Source organism: Gasterosteus aculeatus, chromosome 10 (assembly GCF_964276395.1).
Source record: "Gasterosteus aculeatus chromosome 10, fGasAcu3.hap1.1, whole genome shotgun sequence".
NCBI lineage: Eukaryota > Metazoa > Chordata > Actinopteri > Perciformes > Gasterosteidae > Gasterosteus > Gasterosteus aculeatus.
In genome coordinates, this window is record NC_135697.1 from 3,943,534 (window position 1) to 3,962,006 (window position 18,473).

At 45.0% G+C, this 18,473-nt stretch overlaps 1 protein-coding gene across 5 annotated transcripts; it reads left to right on the forward strand.

Annotated features, from left to right (window-relative positions):
• The first annotated feature begins 844 nt into the window (after window positions 1-844).
• On the forward strand, window positions 845-17,930 carry thrap3b (thyroid hormone receptor associated protein 3b). Of its 5 annotated transcripts, none has more exons than XM_078080770.1 (11): window positions 845-907; window positions 7,547-7,703; window positions 10,476-11,327; window positions 12,527-13,141; window positions 13,389-13,555; window positions 13,697-13,808; window positions 13,901-13,976; window positions 14,562-14,737; window positions 15,247-15,475; window positions 15,897-16,064; window positions 16,341-17,930. In XM_078080770.1, the coding sequence occupies exons 2-11, from the start codon at window positions 7,582-7,584 to the stop codon at window positions 16,566-16,568; spliced, it is 2,745 nt and encodes a 914-aa protein (XP_077936896.1). In that variant the 5' UTR covers window positions 845-907; window positions 7,547-7,581; the 3' UTR covers window positions 16,569-17,930. The 5 variants fall into 5 exon arrangements, 4 of the variants coding, with proteins under 4 accessions (XP_077936896.1, XP_040043880.2, XP_040043882.2 ...); XM_040187946.2 differs by lacking the exon at window positions 845-907 and adding an exon at window positions 3,892-4,575; XR_013450850.1 differs by lacking the exon at window positions 845-907 and adding an exon at window positions 4,165-4,575 and having other exon boundaries at window positions 14,562-15,102; window positions 16,341-16,564.
• The last annotated feature ends 543 nt before the right edge of the window (window positions 17,931-18,473 follow it).

Here is an 18,473-nt window from a genome sequence, read left to right on the forward strand (position 1 = left end):
TCTCTGTCCTTGCAATTCATGGTGGTATTGTGCTTCCTGTGTCTGTCCAGTCAGTGGATGTTTTATATTGATGGTCTGTCGAACGGCCCACCTCTGCGCTTCAGACTGAACTGCCTCAACTATCTGTTGCTCTTCAGCGCTGTTTATGAGTGTAACACAAAAAGCATCCGTGTTTGTACAACACAACGTGACGTCTTGCAGGGCTGCTATCTCTGGTCCCACATTGATCCTGTTGGTTTACTGCCCAATCAAAGTGGAAGTGGAACATTAATCGAACCAGGAAGTCACAGTTACAAGTGAGGCCACACTGTGTCCAAAAGAAGCATCTAGGCCAGCGACGACCAAGCCCAGGAGCGACTGTAGACAAAATGTACACAATGCAGTGCATTGCCATGCACGAGCTTTGGTCAGGTTGGGTGAAAACGTCCGTGATCTGTGAGCAGCGCCCGAGGCAGAGCACCAAGCGCGTCGACGCGCCGCTTACGTTGGGCTCCGGCCAAAAGCAACAGGATACACGGCTAGAAATGTATGCCATGCAGCAGAGTGTCAACCTGCCCATTCCTCACACGACAGATGAGACGGGCTCAGCGCGGCGTGGAGGCGATGATTCTGTCCGCCGCATCTCAACGCCTGCAAGCAAACGCATACTGTGACTGCCATCACTCCGAACATCGACAACATCACTGAAAAGCGCTCCGACGGGGTCAACTATTTATAATTCAGATGTGATTTCACCAAGTGCTTGTTGTTGGCCAGTGGGAGGGAGAGAGGGAGGGAGAGGGGAGGGGGGGGGGGGGTTTGGCTTCTTTTCTCTACGGCCATCGCTGAGGCTTTTTCCTCACTATTCATTTCTACAGAGCGAGAGGCAGAGAGACGGCTCTGTTCTCGACACCCCCCCCCCTGCAAGGTGAGCCCTTTACTTTCTGGTCTCCCTTCCTCTCTCTTCTCTACAATCTCTCTCACACATGTTTACATGGCTACATGCTTTGTGCTTCTCTGTTTTTTGTCATTTTGTTCTATTCCTAATTGAATAAAAATGTAAAGTGGAAGGAAACAGCAAAAGCGGATAACCAAATGGAAACGTGAACATTGAAAGCAATCAGTGGTGGCATGTAACCACAGATTCAATAAAGTACCGTGGTTACGTACATATTGAGGTACTTAAACTCTATTTGAGTAGTTCCCTTTCACAGTTCTACTCCATTACTTGCTGTTGTTTTTACTCCAATACAGACACCTTCTTGTTGAATTGAATGAGAAAATGTGTCCTAACCTTAACTGGTACAGTAAACTTGACACTACTAGTTACTTAATACATAAATAAACTGCAATGTTGCAGTATTACAAGTATAACTGTATTTGTATCGCAAAACTATACAACATTGAAGTACCTAGAAATGTAATCATTAGGTACAAAGCAAGAATAATCTAATCTTCCACAACACTTTTAAAGGAGCCATAATGAGTATTTTTATTTGATCAAAATCATTTTGATTAAAGTTGTATGTTGAATTTAGGACCTTTTACCATTTAATGAAATATTTATGACTTCAGTATTTCTACTTTCTTCCACCACTGAAAGCGGTACAATTAAGAACAGGCTTCTTATTAGTTCAAGGTAAATGATCTCTAAGAAAGTTAGTTGCGTTTTACTTCTGATGCTTCACTTCAAAAAGAGAAAACGTTTCTTGCTACTTAAAGAGGAGTAATTAAGTTCATAAAGACAGTTCATCACTAATCGAAAGATAACATTTTAAAAATTGTTCATACTCATTTGCTGTAGTTGTATTTTTGCACATTGCTTGTTATATGTTCTATTTTGAACGATGACACAAAAAGCTCCCCACGTTTCATGTTGCTGCCACAAACCCTTTAATCTCACTGACTCTTATTTCACGTCTCGTCCCGTGGCTCACTGGTCAGGGTTGTCCTCTGCCACTTCACGTCTCTGGACTTCAAACCGCCATAAACAGCTCGTAACAGTAAGTGACAGACAAGGAGTCACAGGCCGCCCCTCACATTGTGGCCAAAGGAGGGATTTGTCAGGGGGGGTAAATTTAACTTTGGCTCGTCCAAAGGGTCCAGCACCTGTGCTGCAACTGTTTGCATGTCTTAACCAAAGGTCAACGAGGAGCAATTTGATCACAACATGCCACGCAGGGTTATAGGAATTAAAATCAGGTCTTTGATGCAGACGGTGGACCAGATGTCATGTGATTGTGACAGCAGGCAACAGACGGACGGACAGCTCTATGATATTATATGATATATATTTATTTATATATACAGTGATGGTACAAGTACAAGTAATGCCAATAATGAGACACTGTATACAGAAATAAGGGTGTGATGAGGACATACTGTAAACACATGGACCAGATAGGAAGAGTCGTATGAATGTACTATGACAGTGAAGCAGGAAATATGTCATATAATATTACTTGTTCGTTCAACGCGTACTACCATTTTGGTGCAAACTGTTTTTTATATTTTCTGAAGATGTAAATATGTACAACGTAGATTAAAATTGGGGGTAAGGGTTCTAAAAAACGAGTTGTGTATTGGAGAGGAAGAATTGACACGACACGCCGATCTGTTGGCTGCAGATTGACTTCCTCGTCACTGTGTGGGATTAAAAGTTCTCTGAGGGTGAACAGATGGTACTCAGCTCCACAAGAAGACCTTTCACAGTGAGGGAAAGTCTTATTTTCTGTATTTTGGTTCAAAACTTCTCATTAAAACGTGCCTTTCCTAAGCTTTAATTAGTCTGATAAAAGTCTATTGTGCGTTTGACACACAATAGACATAGACAAGTATTTTATTTCAATGAACTGATTAACTCAAAAGGAAAAATCATTGTGAGAAGATCGTAACCATTATTATCATTTCACATATTTATTTACAGGAACAAACTCCACCAATATAATTCTGTAAATGTGTCACTGATGTTCATAGAAAAACAGCTTGAAACCAAGAAAGAGGTACTGAAAAAAAAAAAGACATTATACAAATATTATAAAGATTTGTCAATGTGGAAAGTCAAAATCAATTAGTCACATAAGTGCAGCAGGGAGTTTGTAGTTCTCGTGTCAGTGCTGCTGCACTGAGGTAAACACCAAGGAACCGTTGAGGGAAACCTGTGATGGAGGTTATAGGTCCTCAAAGCAGAACGTCAAATGTTTCGTAAAGCAGTTTGGAAGATGTTGACTCCTGCAGTCACATACATTTCATACATTTCATTCCCATTTTTGCATGGGATCTTCGTAAGCCACTTGAAGTCTTTGTAAGCTTGTTTTTTGTAGTTTGACCAAATCTTTACTCGATCTGTACACATACTAACCATGCGTGAGAGGCTTAGCTCGTGCATACATCCTGCACCATCACTGTGGATGTCAGTCATTTGTTCTCTTAAGGAACGGAGGTTATTTACTTCCCCACAGACACCACGCAGAGAATTTCCTACGTTTGTCCTTTTTATTCTACAGATGAAAATAGCACTTAACTGCCATTGTATTGTATATCATGTTCCTCACCATAACTATTACATATTCCAAGGAGCTGCTACATGGAGTGAAAACCGCATGGACTACACACAAAAACAGATAAATGTCTGACTATATTAGTCACTTACTGTAGAATCAGATTGTTAATACAAAATGTACATCAACTAAAGTAAATAATAAAATGTATTTAAAAATTAAATAAATGATGCATATATATGCATACACACACTAAATAGTTAAAAGTAGCTCCACCTTTAACGGGACGCAACATTAAAGTGATGAATAAAGAAAACTATCAATTATTATAATCTAGTACTGGCATGATTCTGAAATGGGACATTCTGTATAATGAGAAGCCTACTTCTGGTTTAGATACATTAAATACAGCGTGATGACAACGCTTTGTAGAGCTGCTTTAGTACATTTTGAATGCAATACTTTTAGTTGCAACTGAGTGTTTTTACACATACAAATCAGAGTACTTCCTCCACTACTACTGCATATTCCTCAGGCAGGGCGTTTGCGTTTAATCCACAACACAGAGAGCGGATGAGAACACACAGCTGAGTACCTGTGCGACGAGTGTTACAGAGACATCTTCGTTTCCCCCTGAGAGGAAAGTTGACCCTGCCTTTACCCCATAGCTTCTCCTCCCGCACGGCCCACAAAGTATCGCGAGATCAGAGCTCAGCGAGGATAGTGTCGTGAGCTAACTGTGCTTCTCGGTCGTTAGCGCTTGGTGCCAACAAAAACCTACATTTAGCAGTTGAAAAGCACACGGAAGCATCAGCGGATGCGTCAAATGCGCAGGTCGGGGTAATCCGAGCGCATTCCTTTTTCCAAAGGCGCAGTGCGTCTGTTTCGGTGGCCTAGCTGGTGACGATCGCGCTGCTAACGAGCTAAGCTGCTAACATCCGCTTAGCCTCGCTGCGTTCGAGAGGCCGAGGAGCAAAAGCAGGAAGGAGGGAGCGGACGAGCCGCCTGGCCTCAACGGTTACCTGCTCCAACCGCCCGTCTACCGACGAGAACCCACACAGACGAGCTCTCGCCATTCTTGTGAAAACGGAAACAGGTAATTTTGACTTAATTTGCTGTAGCTAGGTTCGTGTTTTAAGGCAGGAACGTCAACTGCTTTTCTGCCGGTGACGCTAAGCGTGCCATTAACGTTGGCCCTTCGGTGTCGATGGCTTTAGTCCGTTTTATCGGGCTTAACGTTGAATATCGATCACAGCGCTGCGTGTCGTCGCTGCACGTTTAGCAAAGCTAACTATGTATTTTATGCATTGCGTTGTGTGTAGTTTGTTATAACGTTATTTGCTGTTGGTGTAGCAGCACCCATGATATGCTTTACGTTGCCTTCCCCGACTGGTGATCATTAACTAACGTTAGCTGACGTTAAACATCCAACCAGTGACCATTGAACCCCGTGGCTGGTGTTACCCACATGCAGTCACATCCAGCGGCGATGTTCAGAGGGGTTTTATTAGGGAAAGTAGCCCTATTGTTGAAAAATACTATTTTACTAGTAACGTGACATAATACGGCATGTCTTTGTCATTTTTGATATATTATTGTGTACTATCACTAAAACATCGCAGCTGTTAAATGATTAAACTGCATGATACTTTAATATAGAATCGTACATCATTACGTATGAATCGATTTACCTTTTCCGTATTTATTAGAATTTGCAAAGCAGCTAGTCACCAGTTTTTTTTAAGTGCAGTGGAGTCACATGCACAATATTTGTAATAGATTATTATAGTATTTAAAGCAGTTCACACTGTCAAAAATTGAAAGAGATGAAAACGACGCAGAATTATTCATGCTCCTCTCACTTCCTTTTTTTTAGTTGTGGCTTTGGCTCCAGCTCACTGTAGATAATGTGCTCCACCACTCCTGTACTTCTCATTCAAGCCACCATAGATGAGGGCTGCAGGGAAGAAAAGATTCAGAGATGATGCTATGAATATATAATACGTTAAAAAGACCAAATTGCCACCCCTCTTGCTTTTAGGCCGCTACCTTAGTTTGCACAGCTCTGCACGTTAAACTCACTTGGTGAAAACGGCCTGTTGAGAATTTCAGCCGCATAAAAGTCCTTTCTTGATGCGAGAATGTTTTTCCCTAATGTAACATGGGACTAAATATTCTGAGAGTGCCCGTATAACAAGCAGTGGGACGGGAGGCGTGCAATGGGGTACCTACATTTTGGGTGTTGAAAGTTGGAGGTTCAGCAGAAGAGAAATGAGGGCCTTTGGTAGTCAATAAAACCCTTGAGCGGCCTGCTTTGGATTTGTAGTGGCTGGAGAAACCCTGTATTAACACGTAGCAACCATTGTTTCACACATAGCAACTGTTGTCCCTTCAAACATAGAAGAAAAGAGCCATTCCAAATAGCATTCACTGAAAGAAGAAACACTGTTATCCATTTCCTTGGGTTCTCAAAGGGAATCTTGAATAAGCCGCAATGGTTTTGGACTTTGATTTAACCAATAGAATAGCGGATTGAATCATTGGTATAACAGACGCTGCCTTTCTTAACAGTAATCAGTCCCTGGTGAAGTAAAAGCAGCATTACCTGCTCGAGACCAGTGACGCTGCAGTAGACTTCTCTCCATTATGAAGAAAGAATTAAATATTTACAAAAATACATTTTTCTGATGAAGTAGGTGATGCCATGTTGCACTTGTGGTTGTCATTTTTGGTTCATGTGGATTCAGTAGCTTGCTGAGGGGTCAAAGTCACTTAACTGAAGCACTGTTTGTTAACTTTGTTGGTTTTAAACCAACAAACATAGTACTTTTTAGATCAGCGGTTTAACAATTTACCACAGCATTTGGGTCTTTTTATCTGACATTTCATGCTTTTATTATATTACAATCGTTGCAGTAGACGATCGGAAATGTCTGATTCAATCCAGGGATGATGATGAGGATAATGATGTTGATAAATCATACTCAACACTGATGTAAAATCCTAAAACCGGGCATTTATTAAATAATATTTGAAGGTAGGAGGCGCAGTTGACAACATACACAGGTTATGCCCCAAGCCTTCTGTAGGTCACCTTCACTGGAATAAATAGCTGGAGATGAATGTACTGAAACGGGGGAGCTCTGCGAAACGCCAAATGCTGGTGAATCTTTATGTAGACCATCATGTTCCACACCTCAGGTCATGCATTTTACCCCACGAGTTACCACAAGATCATCTGGACATCGACGCCCAAACGTCTCGGCTATCAGCCGACCTGACGAACACTTGTATCATTATAACAGAGTACAGACTCATCCGACTACGACGAGACATTATTGTTGTTTTTCCAACAATGTGCAACGTCTGAACCTCTCCGCCCCAACAAAGGGCAATAATTATAGGTCGTAGTATCACTTCATTTATTAACAGAGGCCGTAACCTGTTACTAGAAGGGTTTGTTATGGCTGCACGGCTGAGCCAGACCTCGCTTCTCTTCAGCAGCAGCCCTCTCATCTTGCAGCACCAAAGCTCAACCTGTTTCGCGCTGCTGCCGGCTCGTGCGTCCTTGTGTCCCTGCTGCTCCAGCTGCATGCTCCGGTCCTAAAGCCAACCTGGGGGCCTCCGTGTATCATCGCTGCATTGGTTTTGACAGATCACGGTCACACGGGGTTTTAGGGGCTGCTGACGGCAGGTTCTAAAGCAGCTAAGTGTGAGGGCTCTCTTGGTGACGGGGGACATGGTGTCATGTACTCTGTCCGCACGTCCACAAACTAGGGTTGTCTGAGATTTATGTCCGTCATGTACTAACGGGAGACACTTATTGCACAATATTGAGGCGGCCCGGGTTTCTATGGCCAAGATGAAGTCTTTACTGCAGTCTGCTGATATATTATCTATGTTTTAGAATCCTGCTGGAACCTGGGATTTGTGAATGAAGCTAATATGCATCTGAACAATCCTGGAGAATGTGGATGATGAATTCTTCTTTTTGAAGGGCATGAACATTTTCATCTGATTCATTCCCCTTGTGAACATTAATTAAATGTACTTGTTTTCTTGTTTAGATATCAAGGGGAGAAATATTTAGACTGGTCTAAAGATGTCAAAGGCTCCGGATTCCCCAGCTCGGTCCCGCTCCAGATCGAGATCCAAATCCAGATCTTACTCCAGGTCTCACTCGAGGAGCCGCTCCCGCTCAAGATCCAGGAAACGTCGCTATAGGTAAATCCACTTTTCTCTTTCTGACATTGACCTACAAGTATTAAACATGTTGCGCTGTAATTACATCTGTTATTACTGATTTGTAATAGGACAACAGTGATTAGTACCTTTCTAGTAATTTCATATTTTACTTTTTGAAAATGGGGAAAATTTAATCCATGCAAGTTGATACAACTGTATTTTTACGATATGCAGGCTGTGGTTTTAGCTCTGTGCTGTTCGTGACAACTGGTTTATTGATATGTAACAAGGAAATAACCAGTGGCTCGTCACCCTTTGCTCTCACAGCCATTTTGCTTCAGTTATCCAGCGCTCCGCTATCGGCTGCACAAAATCCAGATTGAAAACAAGATTGAATAATGTGTTGCAATGTTGCTGGGAGCTGAATTTAATCAGATAAATTACCAGCGTTGGTGTGAGATTAAAAATGAAATAAGCTGATGTACAAATTAAGGTTACCATACTGTAGCTTCTCATCTGAGCTAATGCTAAAGGCTGTGAGCAACTAGCATCTGGGAACCTCAATCTTATGTCCATCGAGTATGTTCTAGATACACACTTGATGTTGTTTTGAACTCTGGTGAAATTCAAACTGAACATGGAAGTCGTTGTCTTATTGCTCTCCTTTTTACCGAGCCTCATTTGCTCTTATTTTGTATAAATGTGTTTCCTGTGTGAACGCCTCGAGCTGATTACGTCAGCTCATCTGCCTCCTTGTAATACATCTCCAGTCATCTATATTTGTGACGAGCGTTCGCGTTTGAAGCTGGCAGCCCGTACGGATAGATTTCTTCATGTGCAGCTCTAGGGGACACAGGCTGCCCTGTTGTTGCCCGCTCATGTTTTTCGGTTGTCCCTCGAGGGTTGGAGAGGCGGTGGATTGTTGGACCGGATGTTTTCTTTGGAGGCAGCATTGCTACACTGCTGGTCAATGATTGTCAGGCAGAAAGAGGAGTAGAGGGAGCGCTCTTGGCCTGGTTGCATCTCCCTCCTCCCTCTGTGCATTAGAGCAGGTTGCGTCCTGGGTGCTCCCACTGTCTAACCCATGAATTAAAGCCGCACAGACCGTCCTGCCGGTGGGACTACATGTCCGCTCCGCTTCGATGAAAAGGTACACCGGTTCAATATGTAGCTCGTGTACGTAATTGTTTGCTTGCACAAGCCATCGTGACGGGAGCTGTGTTATTCTTGTGTTAATCAGTGTCTTACATCCCACTTCACTTTCCTCTAGAAGAGGAATCTTGTGCTTGGATGAATTTTGTCTCTAGTCTTTGACTGATGGAGCTACCATTTGCTTTTGTAGGTGTTCTTTTTTTCAAGGAAATCTGAAGATATAACTTCCTATTGGTTATCTGTGAGTTTGTCTTGTGTTTTGTCATCTAGTTTCAATGACACTGTTGTGTTTTACTCACCTTAGTTTTCCTGTGTATCCTAACCCTCAAAGCTGGTTCGAGGCACAGTAGACATCAGAGTGATATTATTTTTTCTCCACATTTCCGCCTCTTGAGTGAATGACAGAGAAGCTGTGAGCTCCTCCCAGGCGTCGGTGGGCTTACGTCGCCCCCTGTTGACAGTAAGCTTCTGTCTCCCGTCAAGGTTCCCAGTACACTGTTTAGAGACCCCGGGGGCCTGCTGCTGGGGGAGGGTCTACAAAATGGGGCGAAACTTTTTGCTGATGCACTTTTTATCTGAGATCAAATGATTTTGAGAAGCTGCCATAGGCTCCGTCTGCTGGTCAAATATCTGTATGATTCCATTACCTTACAGGTCATTTAGCTGACGCTTTTATCCAAAGCAACTTGCATTGCATTTTTAACCCGTGGCTTTTTCACATGTTTGCCGGGGAGCAATTAGGGGTTATGTGTCTTGCAGGGACACTTTGACATGGGACATGGGGCAGCCGGGGTTCGAACGACCGACCTTGCGGTTCCCGGTGTAACCTCTCTACCCCTTGCGCCACGACGACCCCTGAAATGATGGTTGTGATCTTTCATCAGATGCCATGTCATGGTGAAATTGTTTAAACATAGACCACAATCATACGTGTTGAGACGCAGCTGGGTCATTAAACACACTTGGCGGCACAAACAACCTTCTCCAGGGTGTTTCCCTCAGCACACTGTTGGCTCTTTAGGAAAAACACCTGAGCAAGAAGGCAATGCACCAGCAGGTGACAAACACCAAGCATAACTACCGGGTGGCTCTGCAGGACGTCTGGAAGGGAGACAAGATAAGAATAAATGACTGTACAGGCAACAAGACAAAAACCACATCACATGTACCAGAGCACATCCAAAAACAAGCAACGTAGATCTGTTTTAAGGCCCCTCCGGCTACATGCTGGAGACGGTTGTGTCACTTAACTTACAGTTGGTGTCTATGCATTTAGACTTTCTCTATGAAATCTGTTTAAATGACTTATTTCTTATTTTTTGCCAGCCTTAATGTTTTTATTTTCTTGTCCACGTTTCATCCGCAGTTTTGGCTCCAGGGCAGCTTGAAGGCTCCTTCTTGACGCTGTAGACTGCAGTTTGATGCAATAATAATCTGAACACAACATATAAAGTTGTCCTTGTGTGAGTCCTTGAGGAGAAGCTGTGTTTTTAAATATCCAGGGTTTCATTGGCCGAGGAGAGCCCGTGCTGTCATGTGGTCGGTAGTATCCGAGTGGCGATGGCGTGACAGCTTTCTTAAGTGAAGAGCATTTGCCCACGGCACACACTTTTCCCTGAATAACATAATTCTGTTTCTATCTTTTTCTCTCCCGTCCAGCTCCAGGTCTCGCTCCCGCTCTCGCTCCCACTCTCCGTCCTACAGAAACTATCCTTCCAGGGACTATCAGAACAACAGAGGGGGGTTCCGGGGCTACAACCGGGGCTACCGCAGGCCCTACCACTACCGTGCCAGAAACCGAGGCTATTACCCCCGCAGCCATTACCAGAACAGGGGAGGTGGCGGCGGGGGCTATGGCTATAAGTCCCACTGGCAGGGCGGCGGCGGCGGCGGCGGTGGAGGAGGAGGAGGAGGAGGAGGAGGAGGAGGTGGTGGTGGTGGTGGAGGAGGCTGGCACGATCGGCACCACGACCAGGACCACCACATGCACAGCCCGAGGAGGGGCCGCTCCCGCTCCCGCACACCCAAGAAGCGCTCGGGCAGCCGGAGCCGCTCCCACTACTCGGAGCGCTCCTCCTCGCAGGGATCTCGGCGCTCAAAGCACTCCAGCTTCTCCTCGCGGTCCAGGTCCTCATCGCCACATCGCCGCAGCAGCAAGGGCAAGCCTGGAGCCAAGGATGCCAAGGACAAGCCGGAGGGCAAGGGAGAGAAATCGGGCCGAGCAGAAGACGGCGGCGCCATCGAGAAGGTATCCGGAGGTAAATGGATAGACTATGACACCAGCCCCAAACGAATCAGCCCAGACACGAAAAAAGAAGGTGACCCCACTGGTCTGGACGGCAAAGGGTCTGTGAGCGGCATCCCCATGTGGAAAACCATCGGCACCGAGTCCCCTCCAGCAAAGAGCCCCACCAAGTCCGGACAAACGGCCTCCTTCAGCGGCTTTGGGTTCTTCTCAAAGGAAGAGGCCAAATGTGAAGATAAGACTGTGATCTCTGCTGCATTCAAGAAGTAGGTCTATTCCCCTTTTTTTTACAGATTCATGTCATGTTCTTTTAACTCCTTCTGACAAATGATGATCAATAGTTTTCTTTCAAACACATCTATGCTTTTTCCGGAAGTTAAAAAGGGAAACGTATAAGTGCATTGACAATGTAGCATTCTGTGATGAAATCCCACTTATGACTGGTTTTAACCTGGTCTGTGATGTTCCCTGTAGAGGTCATATGTTTTATTTAGTAAGTAATAATATTGTGAGGCATGAAAATCCCTCACCTTTCGGCGAAATTTGCCGTTTTGAAACCAAAATAGGTGACCTACGTGAATCGTGTAGATTTGGTGAGGGAGGGGGGGGGGTGTATGGCAAAAAAAAAAGGCAAAATTCGAGAGTCCGGTCTCGCGCGAGATATTTGCTCGCTCGCGGAGCGTGAACTTCGTTGCTCGCGAGGAGAATCTCTGCTCGCGCTCTAAGGAGTTTTCTACGCGCTCGCTGTTCTTTTTGACAGTAAGGGGGAGGAGCCAGTCACCATGGTCTCTACACCTGATTGGTCACAAACGCCGTCTTTGGATTGGCCCGAGTGTTGGCCCGAGCATTCACACAACTATAGAAGCACATTTCCGAAATTATGAGATAAAACGTTGTCAAAACACAAACGGCACCTCTCTGTAACCGTAGTGGACCGTAGATGACAACCAGCTACAACCATAAGGGAGCGCGAGATTCAGTGAACTGCGAACAGGTGCGCGTGTCAGAAGGGAGCGCGAGATGCAATCACTGAATCTCTTCAGTGACTACTCTTGAATATTGTGAAAAATATCAAAGAAATTACACTGACTACTAGTGCTACAGGCGGAATATGTGATAACTGCACATATTAAGTGTTATAGGCAGAATAGCTCTGGGGGGGCGTGGTGGTTACAAACAAGGATGCGCGTGCAGGCACGTCAGTCGGCCGCAAATTACTTTCTATTCAGAATGGTGATCCCTGGGACAAAACCAGTTAAACCCCTAGAAGGGTAATATCCTTCTCCCCTTTTCACCCTTGACCCGTTTTCATGCCTGATTGTAGAGGGTTTGGGTTTATCTTTTGTATGTTTTTTTTCTTTTAACTGGAGAATTACGCCGATGGGATTATGTGTTCTTGTTCTCAGTCTGGAATGTTGTTATTGCAGTTGCAGGTACTGAAGCTCAGTCTGGGTCTCTGTTTCAGGTTCTTGGCCGAGAACAAAAACAAAAAGCAGGCCGCTGAAAAGGAGAACGGCCGCGATAAAGAGCAGAGCGGCGCTGACCGAGAGCTCGAGAAAGGAGGCAAGTCCGGAGACCTTTTCAACATCTCTGCCACTTCTTCGTCCGACAAGGAGGGCAAGACGCTGCCTTTCTTTGACGCTGGAGAAGAGGAGTTCCTCAAGTCTCACGGGCTGAAAGAGAGGGACATCAATGAGGACGGCGATGTCAAAACCACCCTCACTGCTCGGGACATTTTCGGGAAGTGGGGGGATGAGCCGAGCTATTCCACGTCCTACCCGTCGGTTAAAGAGAAAAGCCGCAGAGATCCCGAAGAAGCCGAGCCCCTCGATCACATGGAGGAGGAGTTCTACCGAGGCCGCAAGCACAGCTCCAAGAAGGAGGAGAAGTCCAAGAAGAAGGAGAAGAAAGACAAGGAGAAGTCCAGGAGGAGTCTGTCCCCGCCCGCAACGTCCAGAGAGAAGGAGCGCCCGCTGTTTCCCGGAGCTTTCCCTCGTCGCGAGGACTCCCCTGTACGTCACATGTCGGCAACAAGGGACGACTTTGAACACAAAATCGCTTCTGTCGATGAGATGCCCAGGTAAGAGGTTTATTCATGGTAAACTATTCGAACAGATCCTCCTTACAGCCTTTTGTTACATTCAGAGGACAGTTGACATGGTCCAATGCACGTGAAACATGCAAATCCCTCTTTTGAGGTCCGTGACGTCAATCTTGTACACAACAGTCAGAATGATTTTGGGGAAAAAAAACTTTTGTCTGTTGTAACTATGAGCAGCGATGTTTTTCTCATCGTTCAGTGTTTCTTGCCTCTTCTGTTGCTGCAGTTCCTCCCTGTCTAAAGAGCGCCTCATGCCGCGAGAGATGCCCAATCCCACTAAGAAAGATCCAGAGTTTCGTTCCATTTTTCAGCACGTTCAGTCGCCACAGCTCCGCCGGAGCCCCTCGGAGCTGTTCGCTCAGCACATAGTCTCAATCGTGCACTACATCAAAGGTAAAGTATAATCGGGGCTCAGCGGCAACGAGACGACGGCCGTTTGGACGGTCGAGGAGATGCAGCGCACGTTTTGTTCCTTGACGTTCTGTCATATGCCGCTGTACCTTGGATTAACAGTTTGTTGTTCTTTGTTGGCAGCGCAACACTTCCCATCCTCAGACATGACTCTAAGTGAGCGTTTTGCCATGTACCAAAGAAAGGCTGCAGAGGTAGAAATGATGAAGCCAAGGAAGAGCCCAGAAATCCACAGGTACCCACGACGTGTCGTTTTCTCATCTGAGGGGGTTTAAGCTTCTAGATCTTCTGTTATTGACCTCAGCGGTTTTTCCCCTCCTTTCTCAGGAGAATCGATGTTTCCCCGAGTGCTTTTAAGAGGCACTCTCACCTGTTTGAGGATATGGAGGAGACCAGCTACAAGGTGACCCGCCATTTTGAAATTTGACGTATTTGGAACAAGCAAATTTTGAGACGACCCAAAGCAGCAGTGTTCAGCTTTGTGCTTTTCTTTCAAAGGATGCGTATTTCTAAATCAAAAGAACCCAATTGTGTTTTGTAAGTGCCGAGCAAGCCCCCCCAGCCTATGAGATATGGTTATTGATTGGGTATGTACGAGCCCAAGCAAAGGCTAAAAGGAAGTGAATTAAGATCCCGAATCCAAGCCTCTCAAGGGACGCTTATCAGTGCCTTTACCTTGTAAGTATTTTTCTTGAAAGAAAAAAAGTGAAGCTACAAAAAAACGCTGTAAAATTCAGTTTATTTCATTAAGCTACATGCATGCTGCTGGTTTCCACCAATACTTTTTGTTTTATTGTCAAAAGCCATTTTTAGCAATATTTTCTGTCACTATATTTTTCCTAACCACTAGAGGGAACACAATACTTGGTAATTTGTAATGCACTGATTAGACTTTTATGTTAACCAAACACATTCACAGCATATCTGAATCTATTGATCAGTGTTACAAACGGCTGGTTTGGGGGCTAACGAACACGCGTTCCCGCAGGATCCAAGTAAAAAGTTCAAAGGCGACGTGATGGACCTTCGCCTGGATATTGAAAGGCGCAAGAGGTTTGCCGGGAAGGAGCCGAGGCGCGAAGGAGACCGGAGCCCCGGAGGCTCCCGAGGAGCGAGCAGAGAGAAGTCCTCTGAGAAATCCGGGAAACACCACAAGAAATCCAAGTACGTCCAGTCTGCGGCGTCCATTCGCCCCCTACAGAGTCAACGCGGCCACAGGGAACGCGAGGTTACTGTTGGTGCTGTGTTGCCATGTTCGGGGACTCTACCACCACCGCGTAGGCCGCTCTACAGTACATTGTATAACCTTCCCAAAGTGTGTTGAGTCAGGTATGATGGTGCCGTTACGTTATTATTCAGAAATAGGAAATGTGTAAAAGATATATATCTTTTTAGGATGACAACGGCTGTAGAGTAATTTTCAAAGTCTGAGGAATGTGAATGCTTAATATGAAGCGACAGGAAAAGTTGAACTAGCCTTCACCGATTATAGAACATCCAGCACCTTCTCTCTCCTCTCTGGTAAAAACGTGAGTCATGTCTCCCGTAACCATACAACCATACAAATTCAGAACCACTCAACGAATATTCCACCACCTGTATATCCAGCTGTTGTGATACTTTATTTTTTTTTCATGAGAGACTCACCCAGCCTCGATGTTCTCTGCCCACAGGAAGGGTAAGAAGAAGCGGGAGCGCTCTCCGTCCTCCTCTTCCTCATCCTCCTCTCCGTCCCCCTACCCTCCGCCTTACAGAGGTAAGGAGTTCATGGGAGGAGACGGGATGGAGCACCCTGAGGAGTGCTATGGTCAGATGCGTTATCCTCCACGCGACTACTGCGGCTCGGGAGAACGAGGCCACTACGACGGCTACAATGCAGAGAGAGGCCGAGGCCGCGGATTCGTAAGTTCTTGTTACGCCTCGTTCATCTCTCCTGCTGTTCTGCTGTCATTCACCTACTGACGTCTCATCTTCTGCAATTCTTTGTCCCTAATGGCGACACAGTAGACTGCGCTTCTCTTCTGTTCCTTCCTCCTAATGCTAAGGAACATAATGTGGATGATGATGATAATGATGACACATATTCCATGCACAACCTGATTGTTATTGAGGTAATGTAGCATAAATCAGCGGAACTTATCACTAAAACAGATGCCCATCAGTATGGCTCTTTACTCGTGTGTTCTGTCGTCCTATTTTCTTACTCTGACTTGGACCAAAAATGTCAAATATTAATAACAATACAAATATTCGTCTCTTATTGTCAAAAATGTGCTTGTCCGTTGACTGCAAGTTTGAGTCCACCTTGTTGTTTTGATTACAGTTCCCCAGAGTCAGAGGGAGAGGGTGGAGCAGGGGAAATTATCCAGGCAACAACAACAACAACAACAACAGCAGCAATGGAAACCCTGCAAATGTAAATCCTGCAGTGCGCCCTCCAGAGGAGGAGTGGGACCCTGAATACACTCCCAAGAGCAGGAAGTATTACCTGGTGAGCCTCTGAAATTACTAATTGATTCAGTGGCATGACAAGGCTCTCAAAACATGGGCCTTTTTCACAGACATTACGGCATGTCAGAGTAGAATTTATTACTAACAAATAATAGAGGGAATAAAACCTCAATTTAGTTCCGCTGCTGTAAACACTGCAGTTGTGGGGTTTAGCGGCGTCTTTGTGGGCGGGGACAGACTCGTCCTGTCTTAGTGTTCCTGCTGTGTAAAGGACTTCTGAATTTACCTTTTCCCATTGCCTGTGTCCCCCGTCCAGCACGACGACCGCGACGGCGAGAAGACCTGGGTGGACAGCCGCGGGAGGGGCCGGGGTTCCATCCCGTCCCGCCGGGGGCGCTTCATCTACCGCAAGGGGGGCAGCAGCCCGAAGTGGACCCACGACATGTTCCAGGGAGGGCAGGAGGGCGAGCTGGGAGACGACAGCGCAGAAGTAGAGCGTAAAGACGCCAAGAGCGCCGGAGACGTCTCCGCCCAGAAGCAGTAGAGCAGCTGGCTCTATCTTCTCTTGTGTATTCAGTGTGGTAACGGTTACTGTGGCGATGGAGGGGTTGTTCTTTTCTGTTTCCCCCACCAGGTCATCATGTTGTTTATAGTTAAAAAAAAAAAAAAAAATGTGTTCAGTGAGTTTGAGCCTTCTCACAGTTTGAGTGAAGAGAGAACTGACTTGAACGAGGAGCGGCACTCTGTTGCGTTTTGTATGTGAGGTTAGCTTAATTTCAGAGTGCTTTTATGTGAAGGTGATTTGTTCTGTTTAGTGTTTTGCAGCCGGTTAGCTCAACGGTTTCTTTTTAAGGGAGAAAATACTGAGGCAACAGAGATGAAGATTCTTTGGAGAAAAAAAAAAAAAGACAAAATAAGAAATGCATTTGTGCCTTAGAAATGACATATACAGTATATATATAGCGATACCTGTGTAATCTGTTAGAGGGCACAGCCCCGGCTGCGAGAGGCACAGCTGTACCTGTGCGAGTGTAGCAAGGCGTCAGATGATTTCCACCTTCCTGTTCTTTCTTCCTTTGTTTTTTTTGGGGGCTGTGATAAATCTTTGATGTTACTGCATGAAGCGTTCGATTCATAGCTCGCTCCTCGGGACCAATCGGTAGTGGGCCCCGGGCTCACCGTCCGCAAATTATCAAACACGGAAAATCTTTTGATGAACCGCTCCGAAAAATCAGATAACTTCATCCGAGCTTTTTCATTAGTGCCACTTAACCTGTATTTGACATTTTTACGTGTGTGTGTGTGTGGATGGTGTCCAGTATATTCACATAGATTGTGGGTGTTTTCAGTTTAAAAAAAATTGTAAATGAATTTGACACAAATCCACAGATCTTTTTTTTTTTTTTACTCATAACCATCGATTGATTTAGGTAAGTGGCTACCTCCTTGTTTTAGACTTTTAATGAAAATGAAATAAAATGATAGTTATTACAAGAGGTTGATATGTGTATAGACTTATAGAACCTAAATTATTGTAATCAACATCGGGGGAAAGGAAAACTAAACTATGGTTCATTTTTTTTAAAGACAAAAGTTGCAGTGAATCCTCTCGCAAAAAAAAGCAAACCACTGTTAAAACTCCTGTCAGAGAACCTACACGGGAAGTAAAGACGACAAAACGTTAAGTTCAAGGCATCGATGAAAGTTTTTAGGAGGAATTGACGCGACTTTGTTTCGTGAATCTCACTGTGTTGCTTGGTCCCACTTTTGACTGTACATACTGCATGTACTGAACAGCTGTAGGACTGTTTTCTTTAATCTGAAGCTGAATACTTTTTTACTGTTTCCAAGAGCTTTGGAGTTCTGTCTTTTAATTTTCAATAAAGTTTTCTTTGATTAAGGGCAACTCTGCTAGTGTCCTTGTTTAAGTCTACGTCTGAGTCGAATGGTTGATCTCTCACATACCGCCTGTGTGAAATAACATCACCCAATTACCTTACATATGTAAACAATTGCATTAATACATTTGTCAATTGTATTTCATGAGTAGTAAAAATAAGTTGATTATATTTTCACAGCATAAGAGATGATGTATATTTCTTTGTGTACAACGTGGATTATAAGTGTGGATATTGTGTTTTTGAGCTGTAGGTCCAGGAGCACAAACCAGTTAATAAACAATTCAGCAGGAGCACAAACCGGTGTCTCATTCCGTCAGTTCCACGAGTTGTTTACTCCTAAAACCCTCAGCTTTCTCCATTCCACACCACTTAACCGACTCGGGAGACGAACCACTGCAGCTCTCGCACACGGACCCTTTTCATTGACAGGAGGAGAGTCCAGCCAACAGAAAGTGGACCGTTGTCCTCTGGTCTCCTGAGACGTCCACCTGGAGAAGCTGTTGCATGGACGGGGCGCTGAGGCCTCTTTCATAGTCCCCCAAGCACGC

What these genes read in the sequence shown, in the direction of transcription:
- thrap3b (XM_078080770.1), top strand. Translation starts at nt 7,582, where the DNA reads ATGTCAAAGGCTCCGGATTCCCCAGCTCGGTCCCGCTCCAGATCGAGA. An exon ending in TGGAGGAGACCAGCTACAAG is followed by an intron (nt 13,977 to 14,561) that starts GTGACCCGCCAT and finishes GCGTTCCCGCAG; the next exon opens with GATCCAAGTAAAAAGTTCAA. An exon ending in AAACACCACAAGAAATCCAA is followed by an intron (nt 14,738 to 15,246) that starts GTACGTCCAGTC and finishes CTCTGCCCACAG; the next exon opens with GAAGGGTAAGAAGAAGCGGG.